Source organism: Protopterus annectens, chromosome 3.part1, assembly GCF_019279795.1.
Source record: "Protopterus annectens isolate FY-2018-M chromosome 3.part1, PAN1.0, whole genome shotgun sequence".
In the NCBI taxonomy this organism is placed as follows: Eukaryota; Metazoa; Chordata; order Ceratodontiformes; family Protopteridae; genus Protopterus; species Protopterus annectens.
In genome coordinates, this window is record NC_056732.1 from 715964688 (window position 1) to 715979763 (window position 15076).

At 38.3% G+C, this 15076-nt stretch overlaps 1 protein-coding gene across 1 annotated transcript in view; it reads right to left on the reverse strand.

Annotated features, from left to right (window-relative positions):
• Positions 1 to 15076, reverse strand: part of SCGN (secretagogin, EF-hand calcium binding protein) — a 1236219-nt gene that overhangs the window by 438312 nt on the left and 782831 nt on the right. Inside the window, exon 4 of the mRNA XM_044067071.1 lies at positions 10862 to 10951. Coding sequence (XP_043923006.1) covers positions 10862 to 10951 — 90 coding nt within the window. The remainder of the gene's footprint in view (positions 1 to 10861; positions 10952 to 15076) is intronic.

Genomic DNA, 15076 nt, shown 5'->3' on the forward strand with positions numbered 1-15076 from the left:
ATACTGTGTCTCATCCCATCCTTCTTAAACTCTCAGACCTAAACCTGTCTCTTTCTACTCTTGGCTGGTTCCAATCCTACCTTACAGACAGAAAACAAGCTGTTAGATGGCAGCAGGCTTTCTCACCCTTCCTTGCTGTTCAAACAGGAGTACCCCAAGGCTCCATACTTGGACCACTCCTTTTCAACATTTTTACCAACAAGCTACATTCATCCTGCAGTCTCTCATCTGTAATACAATACGCAGATGACTCTACTCTCTTATCTATCTTCAATACTATCTCTGAACTACACACACTAACACAGAATTCCATTATCTCTGTTGAAAAATGGCTCAGAAATAATCAACTAATCCTTAACCCAAAAAAAACTCAACTCCTTCTCTTCCTACCTCAGACACTCTCTCACCTTAAATCCAACTTTTCTCTTTCCTCCCTAGATGACACCACTCTCTCCTCTGCCTCACACACCAAACTCCTTGGAGTAATAATAGATGACCAACTAAAATTTGACTTGCACATACAACAGGGCATCAAAAAACCCACCAAAAAACTTGGACTGCTTTATAGGAACAAAAATGTCCTCAGTACTGCCACCAAACGCACTCTTGCACTGACATCTCTCTTACCTAGTCTTCTATATGCTTCCCCATCCTTACCAATATTCAGACGACCTCAGTGCAGAAACTGGAATAAATATGCAACAAAATTGCCAGATTTATTCTAAACCAACCACTCTCGTCACATCACTGCCTCTCACTAAACAAACTTCAGTGGCTGGAGTTTCCGCACCTTCTCCTACAATCGCAACTCCACACTACCTTTTCTATACTCAACAACTCGTCTGCCTGCCCTGCCTTGCTCTTGCCTCCCATGTTACTCTCTACTCTCCTCCCTGGCATCTTCTCTCCGTTTATAAACCCTAAAGGAATATTGGCAAACTACTTTACAAACACTCCGTAAATTGGAACAAACTCCCTCTCCATATTAGATCCAACCTTTCCTTTCCTTTCCCTTTATAAAAAAGGAGCTTAAATCCCACCTACTAAACTTGAAATTCTGCTGTTGCCTTGACCACATGTAGTCTTAGTCTATCCTACTATATAACCTGTTACAGCTCCTAACTTTCTTTCTCTGTTAGTAACTTCTGCTTAAACAAACTTCCTAAACTCTCAGCTCTACTACTATAGCCCCCTCCTTTCTCTCCCCCTCCCATTCTCTACAGTATTTATCTTTTCCCCCCACTTCCTATCAATGTCTGTACATTTTCCTTCTTTTGAACAATGATTATCTTTTTGTTTTACTCTTATATGTAGTAAATTTAGACCACTGCTGTCAGTCCAACCCTTTATGCTCATAATGTTTTTCTTTTGTTTTTCTCTTTATAATTAATTTCGTATTTGCATTGTTATTTTTAATAGCTTTTGTCCTGTATGTTAATCTTTGCTTATGTTTGCTGGCTCTTTCCCCTTGGGTCTCCACTGAAAATGGGTTTGTTTGCACACTCAGTTGGACTAACTGGGTTAACAAATATGAAATAAATAAATAAATAATGGTTTACAGCCATTTATCATTATGGAGTTAAGTTTTATTTTTCTGTTTAACCATATTCCTTTTATGCTTTATGTATTGTCTGAACAGTTATTTTTATGTGGTATAACCACTTTTGTTTGTTTAACCATTGTTATTTTATTTTGTTTTGTATATTTTATTATACGTACACACTTCCATTCAATTATGTAAAGGTCTTAGTTATAAGTCCCATAATAAACATTAACTTGAACTTGATGTTTCTGCCAACAAATATGAATTTATCAATGTCAGCAAACCCTTATGACCTTATACATATCAAATAAAGTATCTTCCCATTCAATTCCATTCTGACCATTAAATCTGTTTTCTAAACCTCCACCTCTTGCAGCCACTAATTCGCTCTCTACCTCTTTCCTTCTCTTTCCCCTTCATTCTCTCTTGCTCCCTAGTAAAAGCAGTTATCATTCACTCAGCTTTGGTCAAATTAAAATTACAAAACAAAATTATATCTTACTTTTCTTTGCCCGCTTTGTCTTTTTTTACTTTGTTCCATTGTTTGTCTTCCTCAAGCAGTGTGCTAGTTAGTACTCCTAACAAGATTACGCACCACCCAGGTCACTTTGTTTCATTCTCTTTCTATGTTAAACCAAATTTTTCTTTCACCTTTATCCTCAGTATTACAGTCTGCATGCAGTTTAACACAGAGCAGCTACCTCTCTGGTGCATGACTCTGGGCATGTACTGTAATCAGATGAAAAGGATATTTTTTTTGTATTTATAACAAGAACATGGTTGTGTTGTGTTTTGTGTGTGTGTGTGTGTGTGTGTGTGTGTGTGTGTGTGTGTGTGTGTGTGTGTGTGTGTGTGTGTGTGTGTATCTGTGTGCCTGTCTGTCTGTTTTTTTGTGTGTCTGTGTATATGTAGCTCTCTTAAGTGTTCAGCTGAAAAGAGACTTCCCTTGCTTCAAAGTTTGGAACAGTGCTCAAACACCACATCGTTTCACTTCACTGGATAAGAAGTCTGCTGTAACAGTCATGTAAACATAAACCCAAAAATGCTATTAACAAGTCTTTGTCTACTGTTTACTAGCTGAGACAGTTTAGCAGTTGATTTTGGTTTAAAAAGGAAAACAAAAATTTGTAGGCAGCAATGTGCTGCATAATTAAATACTGTGGTGTGTTTTTCATTTTATTTTTGGATCCTGCAAATTAAATTAGTTAATATTATATTACTCACAATTATTTATTTACTGATTTTCATATATATATATATATATATATATATATATATATATATATATATTTTTTTTTTTTTGTTTAATTAACCAGATTGGACCAAGGTGCCCATTTTCACTGGAGACCCGAGGAGAAGAGGTCCAGTATAAATACAACAAATTGTGAACATAATACAAAAAGAGCAGTTGACGAAGTAAAAGCAAAAAATTACTGAAATTACTAAAAATTATATACAATAGTGTTACATATAATGAAAATATTAAAGTATACATATTTACATAGATTGTAATGGCAAAAAGAAAGTCAGGTGTATTAAGGTTTTAGGTGACATGAAGTAAACAAAGCAAAAATGACTAAAATTATATATAATGGTGTTACATATCATGGAAGTGATGCATCATACATATTTACATAGTTTGTAGTAGAGAAAGAACATCTATTGTATTAAGGTTTCAGTTAACTCTTGTTAGAGTGAAGCAGAGTCAGAATAGTTAGAGCTGAGAATAAAGTGAAGAAATAGGATTAAGGAAAAGAAGGAGGGGTGGGTTATGTAGGGTCTTGGCAGGACAGGTCCATGAGTTTGATAGTGTGTTTTTCAGCAGTTTTTTTTAACTGATTAATGTGAGAGATATTTCTGACATTAGAAGGGAGTTTGTTCCAGGCTTGCGAAACCAAGAATTTGTATGAGTTTACCAATTTTATTAATGGATTTTTAAATATCCACAAGATGTTGGTCAGAGCTTCTGATTTAATGGTTTGAGGTGTAGTAAGATACTATAGTAGTTAGCGAGGGGCAGACAGTGGGTTTGTTGAGTATGGAGTGTGTTATTTGTAGCGGTATGAGGAAAAGTTGTTGGGGGAATTCTAGCCATTGTAGTTTCTTTAGTGCAAGGCAGTGGTAAGAGTTGTAAGGTTGGTTTGTGGCAAATCTAGCAATTTTATTATAAGTTTGTTCAAGCTTGTAATAAGTGTGGATGGGAGGTTTGCTAAAACTGGAGCAGCACAGAGTAGGCAGTGTAGGAGGAATGCCTGAGCCAGAGAGAGTTTAGAGTCAGATGTAAGGATTTTTTTATTCCTGTAGAGTAGTCCGAATTTTTGATGTGTTTTCTTCCTACACTGTTGAATATGCAGGTTGAATTTTAATTGATCATCAACAATGATGCCAAAGAGCTCGGTGTGAGATTCTGCTTTGATGATGGTATTGCTGAGTGATGAAATGGTAAAGGCAGATTTGTAATGGGAGAGAGATTTTGGTAATAAGAGAAGGAGGGGTTTTTTTAGGATTCAAGATGAGCTGCTTATCTGTAAGGCATCTTTCAATAGAGAGAAAGGAGTTTGGGTAAGCGTGTGGACATGAGAGAAGCTGTTAGATAAGGAGATGAGTGTATAGTCGTCAGCATATTATATAAGAGAAGTGCGGCTGCAGGCTGTATGGAGGTTGTCCTGGGGGACTCCAGTTTGGAGAGGAAGGGAGGGGGAGCAGGAAGACTGCCATCTGATGGACTGTAGCCTATTTGTAAGGTATCTGGAGAAACAGAGATGAGTGGATGATGAGAGGTTGAGTTCAGAAAGCTTTGTTAGTAGCTTACAGTGAGATACCATATCGAAGGTCTTTGAAAGGTCTAGGAATAAACAGAAGACTAGTCGATTGTTATCTCTAGCTTCAGCTACAGTATTTATAAAAGATATAAGGGCAGTAGCAGCTTTGTGGTTTGCCTTAAAGCCATGTTGGGTAGAAGTCAGAAGGTTTTCCTGGATTAAAAGTTTGAAAAGCTGAGTGTCTAAACATTTTTGAGAATTTTTGAAAGTGGGGAGACAATGGCTATGGGTCTAAAGTTAGAGAGGGTCAGTGGAGTTACCTCCTTTGTGCAGGGGTATTGTATAGAGTGATTTCTAGATGTCAGGCACTATGGATTTTTGGATTTGTCTATTAATTAGTATTCAGTGGCAAGCTTGAGAAAGAGAGGGAGCAATTTATCAGTAGAGGGAGAGCAAGATTTTAGTTTTTGCAGGAGTGATTTCATGTATGCAGTGGGGACAGGTTTCAGTGAGAAGGGGCTTTTATTGGTATGAGTAAGGGAAGAGGTAGTGGGGTTGATGTTAGGGTCTGTAAATGTTAGTTTGTGGATAGAGTTGATAAAGTAGGAGTTCTATTTGGGTAGCGGTTAGGAGTAGAACGACTACCTGGATGAAGAATTTTGTTTATGGTGCTCCAGCAAGCATTTCTGGGATTAGAGTAGTGGTTGATTTGGGCCTTATAGTACAATTATTTCTTGTCATTATAAATTTGTTTTTTGGTACACTTTCTGAGTTCTTTGAGTTTTGAAGGTATGTGTGTGTGTGTGTGTGGGGGGGGGGGGTTAACCAGGCTTTCCAGGCACTATCTCTTTTATGCATAAGGGAGCAAGTGTATTTTGAAAGCCAGGTGGCATAATTTGATTTAATCCTGATTTTCTTTAGAGGTGCTTGGGAGTTGAGAATATCTAGAATAATTTGGTTGAATGTTAGTACTGTGTCATTAAGGGGAAGATGTTAGAGGCAAGACCAGCTGATGGATGAAAGTCTATTGCTGAATGTCATAGCACTAAAATTGGTGGGTTAGCGGCAGTCTTTGTATAAGTGTGACCTATACAGTTGGAGGGATTGTCTTTGGATGTGGGTGGTCAGATGGTCTCTTATTGAGTCAGGTAGAGTACAGTGGTTGTGAAAGAGCTTAGGATCAGTAGTGAGGATCCAGTTTAGGACAGAGCCTGTATTAGTGTTCTTATTTACATGAGTGGGGGTTGAGATCAGTTGACTGAAGCCGTGAAGATTTATGCTGACATTGGGTGAGTCTACAAATACTTTTTCCAATCTATATTTACATCACTGAGGAGGACTATTTCATAGGGAATGTTGAGTGATAGCCATGACAGTATGTTTTCAAGGAAGGAGTTGTTATTACCTTGTGGGATATAAACAGAAGCAATAGCAAATCTTTTTTATGGTTGTTTATGTGACAGTTGACTATTAATACTTCAGCAGGGTGAATGTTGGGGAGAGGAGTAGATAGGGAGAAAAGTTAAGTTGGTCAGAATAAAGAATAGCAACTACACCCCTTTTTTGGGAATCTATCCAGCCCATAGATGTTATACCTGGGAGGTAGGATTTCATCATTTGAGATATGGGGTTTTAGCCAGGTTTCAGATAAGGCTAAGATATGAGGAGTATTATGGGATATCCAATAGTGGAGTTCAGAGGTTCTACTGAAAATTCCTTGAATGTTCATTGAGAGGATGGTTAATTTTTGGGGGTGGAAGAGGTCGGGGGGAGGATGAGGTAAGGTGGGATGGAGGACAGATAGAGGTGGAGGGAGGTTGGCTTGGGTGGAGAGGTGGAGGGATCAGGATTGGGGTGAATGTCTCCAGCAAGCAGAAGTAATTTTGTTAGTAGGCTAAGGTTTGGAGAATATTGATAGGAGGTGTAGAATTTTAGCTTAAGTTTTTTGGGGGCCGGAAATACAACAGTTTTTTTTTTAATTTTTAGGAGAGGTGTATAGGAGAAGTTAAATAAAGAAGGAGAGATTGAACATGAGTGGGTGGTGACATTATTGTTAAGTGTGGCTGGAGGTTTTAGGTATAATAGTTCAGTATGATATGATGTTAGAAAGGTGAGAAGGAGAATTACTGGAGTTGTTAAGTAGATATGAAGCATGGTAGGAAGGTTGTAGGTATGAAAGTAAAGGAGTTGTAAAGAGAGGATTGATGGTTAGGTGAGTTTGAAATTTAGTAGTGAAATGTATGTAAGGAGGATAGGAATGTAAGAGTAAAGTGTAGGAGAATAAAAATTGTTTGGAAAGACTAGTGTAAGTGAGGGAAGAGAAGAGGGAAAGAGGGTGTGATAAAGTTAGGTGAGGGAGTGGTTTTAGAAAGTTAGGAGTGGAGATAGTGAAGTTATGTAATTGGGAAATGAAATTTATTGGTTGTTGAGTGGTAGGAGGAGGGGATAATATGACAAGGTAGTTGGAGTATAAATCTAGAGTATGTAGGGGTGGGTGGGAACTAGGGATACCATAGGGGAGCAGAGTGAGCCTGAATGGGCTGAGGATGAACAGAGCAGGTTGGACCTGTATCTAAAAAGGAGTCATCAGGAACAATCAGTAAATTTAAAAATGTAATTTAAACTCTAAGCTTTTTTCTTTTTTTCTAAAGTTAAAGCCAAATGACTGAGTAAGTAATAAGCTGTGGGACTTAAATATAAACAATGAGTTCCAACTGAAATAATACTGATTTAAAGCAGAGAACAAAAGAAAGCAGTTGAGTGCTAAAGAATGGCAAAGGTGAGAAGGAGCAGAGGAGAGAGCAGTGGGGTGCTTCAGAAGGCAGAAAGGTGGACAAAAAAGAGTGAAAAAGATGGATGAAGAAAAAGAGAAAGAGACAGAGGGCTTGGAGCTCGAAAAAGAAGATGTGACTGCTAAAGGAAGGTGTGGAGTGCCAGAAGCAGCTAAGGAAATGCAACGAGTGACCATGGGCTACAAGCAGTCTACAAATTAAGAGTTAATAGGAGCACATACATTGTTGGGTAGAAAAGATGGTAGTAGAAGAGCTTTTTGTAGGAAGTATGCCCGTTTCACTGGCCATGGCAAGCACTTTGTAGTTAGCAGGGGTGGAGAGGGTTGATTCCACACGTACAATATTGTTGGGTAGAAAAAAAAGTAGTAGCAAAGCTTTTTGTTGGAAGGGTGTCAGTTTCATCGATCGAGACAAGCACTTTGTAATTACCAGGGGTGGATAGGGTTGATTTCACACATACAATATTGCTGGGTTGAAAAGACGGTACTAACAGAGCTTTTTGTTGGAAGGATGCCCATTTCACTGATTGCAGCAAGCACTTTTTTGTTAGCAGGGATGGATAGGATTGATTCCCAACATACAATATTGCTGGGTAGAAAAGAAGATACTAGCAGAGCTTTTTATTGGAAGGATGACTGTTTCACGATCACAGCAAGCACTTTGTAGTTAGCAGGGGTGGATAGGGATGATTCCCGACATACAGTCATCATTCACTGTATTTTAAAAGAAAGAAATTCTAACTAGTAATACACACTGATGCCCTGGTCAGCTCATGCACAACACCAGATAGCTACGACAGTAGATATGAGAGGGACAGTGACATAAAAAGATCAGAAAGCATTATTAGGCTAACAAGCTGTTTTGCATGAAATGGAAACTATTTCCTCTAACTTAACAACATTGCATTTCTAAACATATAACAATATTAGAAGTTTACTTGTGAATTCCTGTTTGTCTCTGTTGGTATTTGGAGAATGGGGCAATGATGCCTTATACATACATACATACAAATATTTCAAGCATGGGCATTTAGGCCCTTCTAGCTTGCTAATATGCCATGGTATACTACAGTAGGCAATAGTATGTATTTGTAAGATAAATAATTTTCTTCATTTTGCTTCTTATTCAGTATCAAAATAGGAAGTCAAATCCCTTCTGTGCCCAATCCACTCATGTATTCAGGTATACCACTGCCTGAGTGTCAAGAGAACATATCTCTAATTTTGCTGCTGAATAAGTAATGATATTAGTAATCTTCAATGTTTTCAGTTATGCAGTCACACAGTCACTGACTCGCTGTTCTGTTATATTTCAGTCAAAAGCCTTATTTTTTTTCATATACTTTTCAGTCAAAAGTATAACATATATACTTGTTTACATAGCTTAGATGATATAGTGTACTTAGCAGAGCAGATAAGTGGAGTAAGAATTCCTTAAATTTGGTGTTTGCATAGCACTTTGTTTCAGTTTTGTAAGAAAAGTTCTTGAGCCAGGACTATTTATGCACAAGTCGAATTTTGTTCTCATTTTGTGAATGGGTGAATCTCACTGCTGAAAAACCCAAACTAACTTTATAGGACACACCTGACAGTGACAGATGTCATGTAACTATATTGGCATTATGAAGTATACATCTGGGATAGAGCTGGGACTCCTGCTTCTTAAACCAATAACTGAAGTACTATACTTCCCTGCCTTTTCAAAATTCAGTAACATATTATTATTAAATACTAACTTACAAAATTAAATTTATAAGTACAAAGCTATTCCATTTTATCAGATGATATACAAGCTACAATACAAAAAGTGTATGCCTGTATCAGCTTTCAATGTGCATTTCTTATTCAGAGAAGTATTATTTTTTGTTAAATATTTCAAGGCTATGGAAAGTACAGATGTTGCATGTAAACAAACAAATGTTCAGTCACTGGTAACTAAGCATTTACCACTAATAGAAGCAGTTCTGATATAAATGTGCAACCTCTAGCTGCCATACAAATGAAAATAAATAAATACAATTCTAAACATATTTTATGCCTGCACTAACACTTTATTTTACTTCTGTTCATAACACCTTATTTAAGTACATCATCTTGTGACTTTGTTTACTGCAATATCTCATTTCTAAGGAATTAAAAAAAAAATTACTGAAAGACATAATATGAGTTTATACATGTAGTGGGTTGAAAAGTAAGGTTTCCAGCAATGTTGTAAAAATTTGCTGTAGCCAGAGCAGATGTATGCCTTTCTGTCATCATGTAGCTCATCTGACAATTGGGGAGAGATGAGCAAAGGCTGCCAGCCTAGCCAAATAGAATTTGATACATAATTCTGGCATTTGTAAATAAATGTAAAATACATGCATGTTTTTCTTGAGTGTAAAGAATACCGTGAAATGTGGAACTGCAAAATATGTGACAACATTGCACTCTACTGGCCCAGTGAAGCATGTTGTGACCCTTTCATGTTAGAATTTGGCTCCAGTGCGGCTGGATGAAGGTTTCATGCCCATTGTTTTAAAGCTAAAGTTTATGACCAGAATTTAGATGTGGAAGGTGCTTTATTGCTCTGGTTTCTGCTAGCATATACATGTGAAATGCCTTGTATTGTTGTAAGTTTCTGACCAGGTGTTAAGATGATGCAATATGAATACTGGGAAAACCTAAGTGTCAAAAATTATGTAATTTGGGAGGGCCTTCGAGACATGTTTGTTAGTAATATTTAAATACTATTTCTCACAAGAGACTGAGAGCATTTTGATCTTGATATCCAACTTATCAGCACTCTGCCTTATGCTCACATAAGTTTTAGCACTGTGATTTCTTGTAGGAATAGTTAAACCTAGTAAAGATTAATTAGGTATTTTTCTTTGAAATCAGACCTGTCCTACTGTATTATTTTAAGTTTCTGAGTGATCTCTGAACTCTTAGATAGCTCTGTGGTGTAGTAGTTTTGTCTTGTGTTTTAATTATTTATTATTAAATATTTTTAAAACCTTCTACCTGTGGCGCTGGTTTGTGTAGAGATAAGCTCTAGAATACATTGCATATTTATAGAGTTTATTGTAATAGGCCACTCTAAAGTAAGCCTTGACTGTTAGTCATACTGCCATTGTGCAATAATATTGCACAGTAATAATTGGACACCCTTTTAAGGGCCTTTTAGTAGCTGATATTATTAGCTGGGTGGTGGCAGTAATTACTACCATATAGCCTGGGTAAAGGGGCAAAGCTGGAGAATCTGTGTCAGCCTTTCCCAGGAGTGTCTGTGAAGTTGTATAAATACTTATATCAAAGTGTGTGTGTGTGTGTGTTTTGTCAGCTACTTGGCAGGGACATGAAGCACTGGTTGGACAGAGAGGGTACTGGAGGTTTTAGCTTGCCCAGCTCGGCTGAGACCTGGACCCTATAGCTGTGCCATTGTGGAGTCTTATTGGGGACCTGGTGAGCAAGGGAGCAACCAGCCCCAGACTGACTGTGATTTCTGTGTGCACTTAAGGGAAGTTGTACTTTACTGTGTGTATTAGTTATCCTTTCTTCTTCTATGAGACGACCTCCCTGGTGTTAGTGATGAGGATTGAGGCTACTTGATTGCTGGGCTAGGGCACGGTCGTCACAGCTCCCAATGCAGAAAATTATATAAATAGAATAAAAAAGATTGTGTTTTCTCTTTTGTTTACAATTAATGTAAATGTACAAATCAAAACTTGCACTGTTGCTGGGGAAATGCACAGTATGCTTTTATTAGGATTCCTAGTGACTTACCCGCATAAATTCAACACTGTTGTCAAGGGGAGTCTCTCTTCGGAAAAGCAACAGAAAGTTCTCATCCTCAGGCAAAATCATATTTGCAAGCTGAAAGACAAGACAGTTGTGATTAAGACCAAAGGATGAAAGTAAATGCATCAAAATACATCTTCCATCAACAGATGTAAACCATGACTTAATGGATGTCTTATCAGCCAGCACTCTGTATGCTCAGGTTATCAGTCAAGTGATGCATAAAATAGTCTTTATTCACTAGGAACAGTTATACTAAAGGAAAAAACAGCTGTGCACAACAGACTTTAATGTGATGACTTGGCAAGTTTTCATCTACTTTTCCTTCTGTTATTTACATTTTCTCACTCTGTTTACAACCTAAAGATTAAATGCATCTCTGTGTAAACTTTATTTCTTTACTTTCTGTTTGCTAGCTGGATTTAAGACATAACAGGTGCTTATTTTCCAAGCAACTGCTACAACCTCTGTGTGATACAACTGCTGCCTTGTTACACAGGCTTTATTAATCCATTATGGTAGAAACAATCTTGTTAATCATATTTATGCTGTGGTATTTAAAACCATTTTGTAAAGCTGAGTCATATTATTCTTGAAGGAAAAATAGAAGGATAGTGAATTTTATGTCACACTGTACAAAGTCTAAATTATTATATTAAGGATCTGCTGCTCATTGTAACAAGGAATAATAAATATACAAACACTAAGTGTACTATTAAAAATATGCAAAAACACAAGAAAGTACATTAGGCAGGAAATAGTAAATTTATAATTACCTGAACATAAAGAGAATATAAATTGCCTAGACATGATAGCATGTGCCCCAATTCATTTATATATATGGTAGTCAACATGTGGAAAAACTTCACCTATGAACCCCCAGTGCTCAACTTTACAAGGACTCAGCTCAGCAAGTATAACCCTTCAGGAACTTACCTCAATGGAATTTTTTAAGATAAGTGCTGTTTTTTTTTTTTTAATCCTGACGTTATATTTACCAACATCATACTCATATAACACCAGAAAATGAAAAATGCAGCGGTAGCGTTGTTGCCTCACAGCAAGAGGTTCTCCCGGTCGATTCTCGGCTGGAGTGTGGGGAATGCCTTCTGTGTGTAGTCTGCATGTCCTCCCCTCGGTTGGGTTGGGCATTCGAAAGACATGCATAAATGGCCGTGCCTTTGTTGAAGGTTGAATGTTGAGCTGGCACCTCAGCGTTCGTGAAAATCTACTGCCAATCATTAATGGACCGGAGTTCCGCTGTGGCGACCCCTAACCAGGAAAAGCCGAAAGACAACAACAACAACTATGCATACTTAGAATTCACACACGTAATGATTTCCTGTGAAGAACAGTTCTCAGCAAGGTGGTAGCCTTGTCCAGTTTACACATGGTGAAGTGTAAGAAAATTTGCAGAAACACCAAGGATAGACTAATGTGATAAGCACTTAGGCCACTAATTAAATGAATCAGTTAGATATACATCCCTGCATGCATTAACCAAATAAATAAGTCACAACCAAGGTATAAACAAAGACTATATTCTAACATGTCCCAGGTCATTGAAGAAAGCAGAGCATACAATACAAAGTAATCTAAAAATAAAATAAAATAAAATTTTATATATATATATATATATATATATATATATATATATATATATATATATATATACACACACACACACACACACACACACACACACATATATATATATATATATATATATATATATATATATATATATATACACACATACACACACACACACACACACACACACACACACACACACACACACAGAAGACAATATAGTTGGAGTAAATCATTTGTAGCTAGTACACAAATAAGTAAAATGAAAGTGAAGCAGGTAACCAGATATTACACCAGAGCAGCAAGGGTCACACAGCACACTCAGCTATGCAATAGACAGTAACAGTGAGCTACTAGGAAGACTGGTAAATGCACTTATGTATCTGCTCAAATATATATCTGAAGTGAAAATGAAGATAATTTTGATGCAAGAGACTTTGGTAGAAGGGAATTTTTAGAAAGAGCACTTGTGACCATTTTATTGCAATGGGTAGTTCATAGGTGTGTACTAGGCTAATGGCCCTGGAGCCTTTACAAGCCTAGCCCATAGAAGTGCCCTGGCATCGTGCCACCTGATGTTAGTTCCCAGTGCCTCTATCAAGTAGAGCCACTGGAGTGATCCCCGGGGTGAACTTTCTATTTCCCATCCACTCATCAAGATTTCTCTTGAAGAGGGCTAGTGAGGTGCTCTGCTTGACATGTATGAGAAGTCTATTCCAGAGCATGTGCAGTCTCTGGGTTATGAACTTGTCCCTCCAGCATGTTCTGTTCATTGTGGTAAAAAAGTTGAGGTCTCTGGAGCGTGTGGTGCTGAGAGATTGGGATTTCTTTAGCTGTAGCATTTCTAACAGAGCTGGGTCAGACATGGCTTTGTAAGTTAAGCAGAGATTGCCTCTTAGTAGACAATATGAGACAGAGAATAGCTGGAGTTTTTTGCGTCTGTCCATATAGGACATGTGTTTAAGAACAAGGATCCTCTTCGTGAGGTACCTTTATGGCCCCTCCAGCTATTCCAGGTGTCTAGTGAGGTACATGCCAAATGGGGCATTATACTCTATGACTGGTCTAATTAGGGAAGAGCAGAGAGAAGTGATGACCTCTTTCTTCCTGGATCCAAAACCCTTGGTAATGAGATGTGCCACATAGAAGGACTTTCTGACCACATTGGCAATGTGGTGGTCGAAGGAGAGGTTGCTGTCAACCTGTGTCCCCAGATCTCTTATAATGCCTTCAGTGTACAGTGGGCTCCCATCGATGTGGTAATTAGTGGGAACTGAGTTTTTCCCAAAGGAGATGACGACGCATTTTTTGGCATTACGCTTAAGGCCATGGTTTGAACATCAGTCATTGGTCTCGGTGAGGCATTTCTGTAGGATGTCTGCATCACATGGGGAGTTAATAATGGCTCCCAGCTTGCAGTTGTCTGCGAATTTGGTCAGCCAGAATCTCTCCGTGTTGGCCTGGACTTCTGAGAAGTAGAAGCCAAACAGAAGAGGACTCAGATTAATCCCTGTGGGACTCCACTCGTGACTGGTCGGCAGTCTGACTTGGAGTCCACTGCTTTCACACTGTATGTTCTATCTGTGAGCCAATTTGCAACCCACCTAATGATATAGGGGTTGATGCCTAGTTTGGTGAGTTTATCAATAATTCCTAAGTGAGGAATGGTATCAAATGCCTTAGCCAGATTGAGTTAGGCTGTATGAACTGCCTTACCTTGATCCACCGCTCTGGTGACTGACTCAAAGAAGCCAACCAGGTTGAGCAGGCATGATCTAACTTTCACAAAAACAAATTGCGTGGGATCTAGAGTTTGGAGATTCCCTACATCCTTGTTAATTAGGTCCATGATGATGTGCTCTATAGCCTTACATATCAGACTCATCAGGCTAATGAGGCGATAATTTCCAGGGTCTGTAGTCGCTCCTCCTTTATGGATAGGGATGACTGTAGCAGTGTGCCATTCGGTAGGGACAAAGCCTGAGGTGAGGCTGTGAGTGAACAGAACACACAGATGTGGTGCCAGTTCACTTTGTAATTCATGTAGAATACAGCCAGGGATATTGTCGGGTCCCATGGAATCTATATTCTTGGCCTTAGACAATGCAGCTTTAACCTGTGCTGCAGTAATGTAGGGTACCTGGCATTCTTGCGGTATTGAGATCGGTCCTTTTTGGGGGGGTAAAGTTGGCACTGAATCTGTCGGCCAGTGTGTTGGCAATATCTCTTGGCTTAGTATAGGCGGTACCATTGTGCAGTAACTCAGCACAAATCTGGGTATTGCCATGGAGATTCTTGATATAAATAAAGCAGGCTTTGTGGTTGTTTTTAGTGTCTGCCACAATTCTGCCTTCATAGCTGGCTTTGGAGGTTTTGATGAGGGATCTCAACTTTTTGTTAAGTCTAATAAGGGAATTTTTAGGTTTTCCTTGAGTGGACAGGAAGGTCAAGATGAACATTTTGGCTTGTGTCTGTTCAGAACAGCAATGATCCCTGCAGGGATCAGAGCCAGTCCACACAACTGGACATCTAGTACATCCCTCCTTCCATTCTGTATTGCAAAGAATAACTTTTGTCACTAGGAGAAATGAGCTCCATAAAAAATTC